At 37.6% G+C, this 12,238-nt stretch overlaps 1 protein-coding gene across 2 annotated transcripts in view; it reads right to left on the minus strand.

Moving 5' to 3' along the window:
• Positions 1-12,238, minus strand: part of LOC124285415 — a 67,677-nt gene continuing 55,439 nt past the window's right edge. For both annotated transcript variants that reach the window (XM_046721640.1, XM_046721639.1), the window contains 5 exons: positions 8,539-8,730; positions 7,909-8,007; positions 6,798-6,978; positions 6,495-6,640; positions 1-2,849 (listed from right to left, as the gene is read on the minus strand). In XM_046721640.1, the coding sequence (XP_046577596.1) occupies positions 2,709-2,849; positions 6,495-6,640; positions 6,798-6,978; positions 7,909-8,007; positions 8,539-8,730 (759 nt within the window). In that variant the 3' untranslated portion in view covers positions 1-2,708. The remainder of the gene's footprint in view (positions 2,850-6,494; positions 6,641-6,797; positions 6,979-7,908; positions 8,008-8,538; positions 8,731-12,238) is intronic.

Genomic DNA, 12,238 nt, shown 5'->3' on the forward strand with positions numbered 1-12,238 from the left:
AACTATTTGCACCCACATCCATTTATTTCTTTGTAACCATGGCAACATCGTATGGCAATCGAGTTTCGTGTATCACAGATTCCAGCTCAGATTGAATGTTTAAACATGTACATTCTATATATAACGTATTCTATAAAACAAATATGTTACAGCAGTAAAACCATGAGACAGTGTCATTAAGGCATGCTATGGTCATAGTACATGTAATACTGATGTAAGAATAAATAGAAGATATTCACAATGCATTTAACACAGACTACATACATAAAAATATGGTGAAGGGTAATATTTCTCAACATATATTCCATTTTTAAATCACTTCTTTTGTTTAGTTTTAATCCATTTTCATGGATCAAGCCATATGTACCATAGGATGGTTGCGTTCAGTTGAAATGAAATGTAATGTCAGTATTATTACTAACAAAGAAAATGGACTGCACGTGTCAATAAAGGACATACCATACTCACAAAAAGTGAAACATGAACCTTGATAGGCATTTTAAAGGCACGTTTACATCGCAATAACTGTTCATTGTATTATAGCTTGCTTTTTGAGCAGCTACAGTGGTTACAATCTTATCTATATTTGTAAAAACAGAATTCATTTTATTTCTAATATTACAGAAAATTATGAACAATTAAATCTACGTAACGTTAGGAATCAACAACAAGATTTCAATAATCAACAAAACAACAAAGCAAATAACAAAAGGCACGAGGCAAGATCGGTTTTACTGTTTTAACATTTTTAGACCAAGTTTTAAAATTCGAGTCCACAAATAGAGATAGTTATTAGAGATGTTGAAAAGTGACTTGTAGATAATTAGCTAAAGTAATCAATAATTTGACCGAGTATAGTTGTCATTATCCAGATAGCACATCATACAAGCAGGGGAACAACTGATCTGAGCACAAAGCAACACCGGAATCAAGTATTTGGTAAATATGGAAGCACAGCCTTAATGCTTGGTAGTCTCTCATACATGGTCATTGGCCATATTTACCTGTTAACGGTACTTCACAAATAACACTAAACGTTTCTAATGCTCATGTAATCTTTTCTCCGTTAACTTTAACGTATGTATGAATGGGTAACAATACAGCTGGATAAAAAATGAAATACGCCAAAATTGTATATGTTTTTCGTGTCCTGTATATTACATATTTAAAAATGTGACCATAGGCATCAATATGACATATGGCTGTCATCTTTATAATCGAATATGAATTATTTCAACAATTTTAGAAACACTTATGTTGGCATTAACTATTGAAAACTGTAATATTATCAGTACAGGCCTTCAAATCTTTGTGTTATTCACAATAAAGAAGTTGACATCCATAAATCTTGCATTTCTTGGTATAGGCCTTGTTTCAGGGCAGATGAAACTGTTAACTAGGACGGAGGTACGGACAACGATGTGGACATAACATCACTTGAACATTTGATCCATGTCAGCCAGAAACGCGGCTACAATGCAGTTTCTCTTATTTATGCTTGGTAACATCAACATGAATTCATCTCGGGAATTGTCTCTAAAATTCTTACGATAACCAGGAAGTGATTATTCCTCCCAACACCCCACCAGCTCTGCGTGGGGGGTTAATAACCAGTAGCAGTGCTGTGTACCCAATCGAAAGGTCTGTACTGCACATACAGTGCTCACTGGCAAACATGGACAGAGTTTATATGCAGGATGTCTGGTGTGGCAGAATTTCTGCAGATTAGTCGCTACAATTCCTGTTCTAGGTCACCGAAAACAACATGATCATATTCTGCCTAAAATGTCATAGGGACATCGAAAATTGAATTGAATGTGTAGTCAACCCTGCATCAATTACATAGAAAACTATTAACTCATTAACACTGAATAAATATCACTGCCTATTCGCAGGTAACCAATATTTCGCCATTCCCGAGTTTCAGGAAATCCTGATGAGGGAGCTAACGAGTTTCGAGTACTTGATTCTGTTTGATGTACCCTTTTGAGAAACATTTTAAAAAATATTCAAAATACAAAATTCACTTTCAACCATTTGTTTTGATGACATTTCTTTTTTCAGTTGTGACGTCACATCCTTTACTCCATGCCATAGTACTGACCATCTGCTGGTGCAGATATCACGAATTAAAATCGATCTTTATGGACAAAACGTGACTCAAGAAGATGCCCTGTAGCATTCATTAAAGACGCATTCCCGAGGAACATGAACAAGTACACGACTCATTTTAAATTCCATAATTATCCGTAAAGTCATTACAAAGCATTGCGTAAAATCACGCCATCACTCACTCTCATAACATAAAACATGTTCAGCAATGAAGGAAGTCATCGAGCGGCACATTAGGCGAAAGACCTTAAGACCCATGTGACCAGTTCACAATTCCCATTGTGTAAAAGACACACGTGCTTAACTACCATTTAAGACGTGTTGAAAACCCCTGTTCATCCACAAATAACATGAAAATGTGAGTCTCGCTCTAGGATTAATCAGGGTTTGAAATGAGAGCTCATGGGCTACTTTCATCTTTCTTCTCACTTGATAATGTAACACAATTCTTATCACAGTATGTACAGTCTCAAGGTTTGAATATATCTGACCGTTTTTACTTATATAAGTTGACAGTACGGGCTGCGAAATTGCTTGCCATTGTAATGAAGGGTCGCATTTCACAACCGAAATACAGCTACCGACTGAGTCCATTCTCATCTGATGAAAGTTCGAGCACTGTTAAGCGTACTAGCACTAGCCATCTTGGACCGGTTCTGTCTGTCTGTTACGCCGCCCAGTCTACTCATACGGTCCGGATTGGGTGTTGGAAGGGAAGGACCATCATCCGGGCCCTCCTACAAAGGAAACAAAAATACCCGTGGCAACACTTTGTATTCATAAACATACACTGATAATTTTGAGACATTATATTTTACGTCTTTACCATTTTGATATACATTTTACATGACCAATGTGTATCTTTAATGTTTGAACTTTCTGGGACATGTCATCAAGTCCTGTTGATTTGTTTCATTTAAGAAGTTCACAATAACATCGTTTGATATATTATTACACTTCATAGCAAAAGGTAAAAGTAAATATTACAACATTAGACGTTAACATTCAATGTGTCAATATGTCAGGGGATTGATTGTGGGGAAAAACAAGAGTTAGAAGACATTTCAACAGAAATCATTCTGAATGTAAAGTTATATTCGCAGGGGTATTAATATCATTCAGAATGCTATATCAAAGGTACGTACTGAGGTAGTAAACAGTAATAGTAAAATGCTAGACACAAATCTGGTTATCATGAACAAGACTTGGTGGGGATTAAACAGTAATTAAGAAGTAATTAATTACGGTCAATTAGAAGATGTAAACCTACAGTGCGTCCACGAAAAGACACGACAGATGAATGCATTAGAGACAAACTCATGAGAGATCATAAATGCACATTGACCATACTTACAGGTTGCTGAAAGACAAAAGGTTTATAGTGTCCATTAGACCAAATATCAAATCAGTTGTCTAAGAAAACCACAATTTGCTCTCAAAGATGTCCTGACATTTGTATAATTCTGTTATCGCATTGCAAAGAAATTGGCAAAGACATTCTGGGATGCACATCTCTGAAGGCATTGTATGTCACACACGTCATATTATTGGGAACGCGTATTGTTTTGCCATAATACACAACAAATAAAGAATTCTAAAGCTACTTTTGTATGAACGTCAAACAGAAAGGGATGCTATTATACCCTTTTTTGCATTTCAACAAAAATAATTATATTTCTCTACAGGCACGTCAAACGATAAAGAATACTAGAGGTGATTTCGTTTGCACTGTAAACAATAGGGGGCTTTTCAATCTTCGTTGGTAGCATCACAACCTATTAGTGGTAGCATTACAGATCAGCTAGCTATGTCTATAGGGAGAGATGGAAACAAATCACTGCATGAAAACTTTCCATAGACAGAAATGTATGCGAACATACATAAACGTCTTCCGCAACAATCAATTTCGTTCCATGAATCTGATCATTTCAGATTTTGATGAACATCCGTGCTTTTCGCATTATATCCAACATATTGCAAACTATCAGAGGATAAGAATGACCTGTCATTGGATACAGTATGTACTACATGGAGGTCAGGTAATACACACGACACACACCTGTTCTACAACACTCAGTAGTCTACAACAACCATCACTTACCACAGGCAGGGTTAGGGGGGAGTGTTAAGGGGTAAACGGACACTTTTCTCAGACATTTTGTCCGAGATAGACAATGCAAGAGCACCTTCCGCATGAGGCTGAAATATGTAAAGGTATGTAACGCACAACGTTAGGTGACGACCGGCCTCTAACCGTAAAACATTAATAGGTTTCGTCTTTAGGCAATGCTATGACCATGACCTTCACCTATCACTGCTGAAGTGCAGGGAATATAGCTGCAGCATCTTGCTACACAATGACTTTATGTAAGTGGTATACACTTGTAGCAACAAGCAGAAAGCATCTAATAGTGTAATATAGCACATAATGGAAGTAGCTAACTATAGCTGATAATATCCAACAGGGTGTATATGTACAGAGTATTGAACATGGTGTATATGTACAGTATATCGAACATCGAAAATGTACAGTAACTTCTACTGGTATATACATGTAAATCCAAAAGTGTGTATATATGGGAATAGATACGACGATCAAACACACGTACGTTTACTGTGCCTCACAACTGCATACTGGTTTGTACAAGGTTCCATCACTGGCCTGCGCCTATTTACAAACTACCAAGCTCGGTCCAGGTGGATCAAACAGTTCACACTATACCTACATCTGCTACACCTGTTGGAGTAGCGATGTCATACCTGATGCTATTGTGAAACAATTTGACATGACAATATGACAATATATATATTCGTAGGTGACAGGTATATGTGACTATACACCCATAGTTACCTCAATATTGGTGTTCTACCTATAGTAGATTTACAAGGTTAATACATACTGTTTCAGATACACCAAGGGTTGTCATTCAAAGATAATATCGACATGTTAAGATAGCTATGTGGGCGTATATTCAAAATAATGCCATTGTTTATTTTTGTTACACTGCATGCTATAAAAACATTAAAGCGTAATACAAACACATCCCGGTATTTGCGATTCGTCCATAGGGGAATAATATGGCCATATCTACCTTCTACATCAAGAGGGTATCATATTGTACAGTTAAAGTTCTCTATAGTATGCATGATACTATACCTGTTGCTTAGGTAACATCCTAACAGAAACAATACAGTGTATCAGTATAATTAAAGTCAATTATTTATTATTATTATTATTGGATATTTCTATAGCGCACATATCCACACACTAGTGCATGCTCAAGGCGCTGGTATTATTTCCCTCGATCATAGGATGTCAATCTTAACGGCACATCTTATTACAGTGTATGAAATAATCCAAAAACCCAGCCAGACATCAGGGCTGGTAATTTCAAAATGTTACCTGCCCAAAATGGAGTTAACCAGACCAAATATGGTGAATTTAATCAGATATATGGAACATCTACAATTTTTACCAGACCATCGGGCTGGCTAGCTGTAAATTTAGACCGTCCGTCAGAAATCTAGACCGTCTCGGGCTGTCGGACGGGCCTTATTTCATACACTGCTTATTATCAATCTCAGCTCCCTGGGGATCATACAACTCTTGCTGCCACAAGGCACACCGAATTACTGCGGCTTTCCCATCCTTACGAGGTATCCATTTACAGCTAGGTGGACTGGGACACAGTACTTATGTAATTGAATACACAAAAAATGTAGACATTAGATTATGTACGTGTTAGTATTGAGAGGACACGATAAGTGGGCATGCAAGGAGTGAATAGATGAAGACTGTTTCAGCATTATTTGGTTTACAGATTACCTTTCATGACCATGGGGCTGATGTTAAAAACAAACCTTCCTCACAAATAAAGGGGTCTCTTGCGAGACTTATCTCAGGCTTCTCGAATAAATGAAATGAAAGAGTAGGTATAGCCACGTGGATTCATCTTATTGCCGTATTTGATTATTAAAAGCTGACATATAGTCACTGCTATTTTGAAAGCTCGGACCAATGAAATCCTTTTGGGTGGGTAGCCGAGACCGGTTATTGTTTGGCGGTGACATTAAATATTTATTAAGAATCTGACTTTAGCAAAAATATTAAAGACTTTTCGGACATATTTAAAAAAGGTTTCGTCATTGGAATCTGTAAACCAAGTGCTTAGAAAACCTTGTGCATGAGAACAGGGGACCTGTGCAGGTGTCACAACATGTGCGAACAGTACGGCATTACCACCGTCGAATTACTACATGCAACTTTCTTGGTGTAGTCTTCAATCCACGGTTTTAATTTGTATAATATATTTTGTACTACAATTTTAACATCTATTGCAAACCAGTCTGACAAGATCTTAACGAAAGCCAAAGCTACTGACCTTGAACTTGACCCCTTCCGATAGCGTGATAGTGAAGGCGGGAACAGCGCCCTCTGGTATCGACGGAAGAGTGAAGGTCAGGGGTGGCATTTGATAGTTCTGTATGGAGTTCATTCTCTTCTCTACGAGTTTCTGATACTTTGTTTCTGAAATAAACAGTTACGTTAGAAGTAAATCGTTCATTCTTGTTTACGTTACGTTTACAATAACAACCTCCACCAAACAAGGGCTTCATATATATATTTGACCAATAATTCGTGCATCCCTACCAAACCAACGCCATGCACATGCATGCTAACATACTTGGAGCCTTCTTCTTGTCGTCCATGGCAAACGACTTCATGAATCCGGCCCAGTATGGCAGCAGTTCCTTGAACACCTGGAACTGGGCTTCGTCGAAAATGTTAGACCCTGTTTCCTTCCCCTGAAGATAGCGAGCGGTGCTCTTGTTCGTCTTGGTGTGTGTCTCTGGCGTGATGTCAACCTGGGCAGTAGTAATTGTGGGTTTGAGGATTGTCCATATTATGCATAACATTATTGTGACAATTGACGTACATACTACAGCCCGTTGATTTCATTTGATACCGATGAATTGCCCACTAACACAAAATCTAATAATTGCAACTAAACCAAATTTTGCACAGTCACATGAAATCGACAGACCAACTCTGATGATTTGTCTCATAATTTTGGACACCAGAATATAGAAGTTGTTTTACAAACGATCATTATTTTGTTGTCACATTTCGCTATTTGTTACGAAGGGGGACCACTTGCTGGTAGAACAGCGAGGTAATCAACAAGCGTGTGTAGTGAAATTTCAACTTCACACGTGCAACTCGCACACCAGGCTGTTGAAGTAGTAAGTCAGGAGGTGTGTCATTTGGCTCAGTATGTGGGACGGAAGTCCTCTGCCATAAAAGTCCTAAAGACAGACGTTTATCACTTTGGTGAAGTCTTCCAGCACCGATATGGTTTTGACAAACCTAGAAACATAGGGAGTTGGACCCCAGCTTTATTTTTCTGGTAGCCAAAGAGGCAAGCTCTAAATAGTGGCACCTAAGATGACTGCACCACTCTTTCGAGAGAGCAAGGAAACGATTTATATATTTAATATGTAAAGACATAGGGTATGAAAACAAGATTGTATATGATGCTGTTGAATTTGAACTGGGAACAAGGAAACGAAAACAAATGACATGAATGAAATGGGCCCCTTTCCATGATGACATCACGGCAACATGACGTCGTGACAATAGCAATGTACATATCTGGCATACATCTGACTGATTAGTGATCCGCTATTGTTATAGATCAGATACCGATACTCGTACGTGAAAACGGTACGCCTCATAAAAAAATGAATATATATCATCCTATTTATTCCCAGTACACACAATGGCGTTGTCCATACCTGGAGGGCAGGTGTTGTGACGGACTCAAGGAAGCACTCTACGATTGACTGAACCTTGTCTCGTAGAAGCTCGTCGTTGGAATGCGCGTGGCTGCAGTCCTGTGGAAACACGTATGTGAACATTAAACAAAGTAATTAGCGGAGGGACACGCGGATTGGAACCCTGTTAATCTGGACGGGAACACAACACTAAATTAGTCACGTAATGTGCATTAAGAAATATTCATTCGCAAATGCGAAAGTGTTCTCAGCAGTTATCACTCGAGAACGAACCGGTCTTCTTTTTTTAACAGGGTCCGAACTAACGAGGTTTTACTGTCCGGTATAACACCTCGAGATCGACCTACGGGGCCGTCAAGCTGTTTTCTGGTTATATTTGATAGGGCATTACCAACTGGCTCAATTTTAGTTTTCTGCTTTGATTAGATATACAACTGTGTTCAGCCAACTGTGACAGGGAAGCTGAAAGTGACCTGTCATTTTTCAGTACGGGATTGGTATGGCGTTGACAGGTCAAGATCGCGTCAAACCGTAAGAAGTTCTTGAAGGGACCTGTCATATCAGAATCATACACGACACACCAAACAGCGATCTTAATAATACACCGTCCTTGGATACTGAAATACTTACTTTGAATTTCTGTACTTCTACATAGAAGAACAAGTCTTTGTCTATTTGGGGAATACCATCTTCAGGGCCGTGCTTTACAAGGTACTTGAAGAAGAACAGCATCTGGAGATTGAGGTGCCCCATTGCAGACTCTCCCAGAGCTTTCAGGAACTCTATCTTGTCCTCCCGGCTAGGGTGAGCTCGACCTGTCGCCTGGAGGTGGAGTCCATTATGTTAGAGGGGTCACTCAGAATTGTTGTTCTGGAGGATTCGGTTCAGCAGGATACTTTCTTAATGTTATTCTATCAATGATTTAAAGAATAATTTTGTTTCTCTTTTCCCTATTGATCTAACAATACTTGACAACGTACAATGTGTGAACCCATTCTGGTGTCCCCCTCCGTGATATTGCTGTAATAATGCTAAAAGCAGCGTAAACCTAAAAAAAACTCATAACTGTCGATTAGATTTACTCTTTACAATTCTACAACGTCTCCTTGCTGGACTAACATTAGTCTTTGTTTCATAATTATATTCACATTCGGTTATATGCACAGTCAATTTGAAATCCAAGGTATCTCAAGGGGAGGCTAAAATCCGACGTTTCAACCAAATCTGCGGGGTTGTTGTAAGGTTTCCCCTAAGTTCCCACAGAGGTATGAAAGCAGTCAAAGATCGTACAGCAAGATCTCTACATGCACAGTCCTAGTTTCCGGATGCCGTCCCTTTTTATTGGAAACAAATTGTCTTGATACGGAAATTATTATTATTGAGAGGGCTCTAAAACAAATCTTTATATGGAAAAATATTCCTTGCGATGACATACATTCACACAAGGTGTTAATATCCACACAACATAAATCAGTCACTAACTGACGACACTTTAAAACATTGCCTGAAAATGGAATTAGTTTTAAACAATGTTAAAAAACAAAATCTATTCGTAAGATAACAAGATGGAAATCATGACAAACAATCATGCACACACGTTGTTAATACAAAAAAAATGAATATAGAAATTGATCATTCAACTTTCTCTTCTTGACCTGAAATTGCAATTGAAATCTTTGAAACAAGAAGGCAATCTTCATAATGATAACATACATCTACACACAGTGTTAATGTGAACACAAACATACACTGACAATCATTCTCCCAAGGGGTAATGCATTATTTCATTAAGTATATATTGTATTGGTAATTATGCATTTAATTGGTACTTACTTAGTCTTAATACTCTAATTCCATACCATTCTATTTAACATTCAGGTGCATTCATGAAATATGCAAAGAGCGAGTGATTTGGGTATAATGCCACATTCAGCACAATTGTACACAAAATTTATTATATATTAACTCTTATGAAGTAAATCAATAAGATCAATTGGGTATATTAATTGTCTTACCGGTGTGCGTTTTTAACTTCCACGGCTAGTCAACGAAGAAACTCGTTTTATCTGTTTGTATTCACCTATAGGCCATTTAATGTGCTCCAAGCGTGTGTGTCTGTCATGTTTAACAGACATTCTGCTGAAAGTGGCATTATATCTGTCTTATAACTATTTGTCAACTGTGTGGGGAATATTTGTGTTTGTGGTAGTGTGCTGTTCTACCAGAAGGCAAGTGATCCCCTCCAAGCATAGACCAACACTACCGACTACATGAAGAGATTACTTGCAATGGGGAAAGCATCATGTTCTAAATATATATATTGAGTACGTGGTAAAACCAAAACCACATAAGGCACACAACCATTTTGGTTCTTTGTAATTGCCGATTACAATTTGTTTTATTCGTTTCACAAATTTACCATTTGGACAAAAGTACACCAAGCTCTATATTTCCGAAAGTCTTCTCGTGTGTAAGAAAAATATAATGCATCCTACATCTTCTGTGGGACGCTTTTCGTTTATGTCTTAATGATAACTTTCTCGTGTGGCAAAATATATTTTTACTCCATGTTGACACAATATTTAGAACGAAGATTTGAAGAGGCTTTAGGGCCTTTGGTTAAATACATCAATGGTAAAGAGCTTTTTGTCATTAGTGACTTACATGTAGGCCATTCCCAGTCATTAATACATGAGGGGAAAATAAGACAAGCATGTCTAATTGAAAATACCACAATAGTCTTCATTGACAGTGAATGTATATGAAGATACAGCGAGTCTATTGAGATTCCTCGAGCCGACTTCCATGCCTGGACGTTGTCGCTGATCAGGTCAAAATAATTCCGTCTGTTAATGATCATGGCACAGATGACCTTTACTAGATAATACCGATTTCATTTATGGGAACATATGATAACTAAGGGAATTAAATTATGAGAGAAACACCATAGGAATGGTGATTGTCATACAGAATTAGTAACACATAGGTGCATTGTATATACGACATGTAGAAGGTAACCCAGTCTCCAGAAGCGTGAAAGGATTAGTACGTGCAACAAGATAAGCGCAAATAGTAAATGTGTTACGTATATAGGTGCAAGGTAGAACTCCAGTTCTGGGTAACAAAAACATCTGAGACTGAACCCAGTCCAAGGGATACCTTAGGCGCACGTCTTGCTCGACGCGCAGCCAGAAAAGTAGGCGAAGGAGTGTCTAAACTTCTATCCTGTGAACTGCTTGGAGATCCCTATAGCAAAAGTAGGGTTAGTATGACAGTTGTCATGGTTACTGAATATATATTTATGTGGATAGACAAAGATAAGATTATTAATATTTGATGAATCCCTCACACCTGAATACATGGTATTTAAGTGATGTCATTACTTGTATTTTTAACACCGTTAACAGATTGTGAGGAACATAGCATTTATGGGTAAGTAAATATCTATCTACATTAAAGCAGATTTGACACACCGTTCCAAAATGCTTGTACTATATTTTCAGTTAATGATATACTTCATGAAAACTTTTCAAGATATAAATTAAAGGATGAGACACGAGAATTAACTATAAAAAGGTTACACTTTCAACATCACTCTCAAAGGCATAAAGTGGTTATTTTGCAAGAATATATATGTCATGCACAATTAACCGAAACATTGTCCATTTATTTGCCCAAGTATCAAACCCCCAAAATGTTTTTAAAAACATGCAATGATAATAACATGCATTTTTTAACATTGCTTCCCAGTTTAAACTGTTCCGTCAACTGCTAATATCAAACTGCGATAATCGCATGTTTGTACTGCTTCACACGAACGATTGGACATTGACTTGCTACGCAGAGCTAGGAGCTGATCCACTGTGCTTTTGTAATAATTTCTAAACATAGCGCCCGAACACATATCACATTAGGGCTGGCTACAAAGATAGATAATCGGAAATATCGTACATAAGAACAATTATTATCGATATTAAACATAGAGTCATCGATAATATCGTATCAAAACTTTTTTGTGATAGAATAAAGTTGTAATTTACTCATACAATGCACAAAGATAGGTGTTTATTCATGGACTGCTTCTACATCATGTTGAGGACACTGTTTTGTTTGTAACCCATGCACACACATGTCACCACTCATCAGTGGTGTGAAATATATTCATTTCTTTCTGACTATTTTGGCATTTTTTATAAAAGTTATTTCTCCCATATGTATCGATAATCGATCGATATTTGGTTAACGGTTATCGATCTCTGTGATATTTATCGATAGCCTGCTCTACCCACTGTACTCCAAAGAAAATTGCAAAACAATTTGTTTCCTCAAA

Source organism: Haliotis rubra, unplaced genomic scaffold, assembly GCF_003918875.1.
Source record: "Haliotis rubra isolate DU_JTF1 unplaced genomic scaffold, ASM391887v1 Scf36, whole genome shotgun sequence".
NCBI classification, from domain to species: Eukaryota; Metazoa; Mollusca; class Gastropoda; order Lepetellida; family Haliotidae; genus Haliotis; species Haliotis rubra.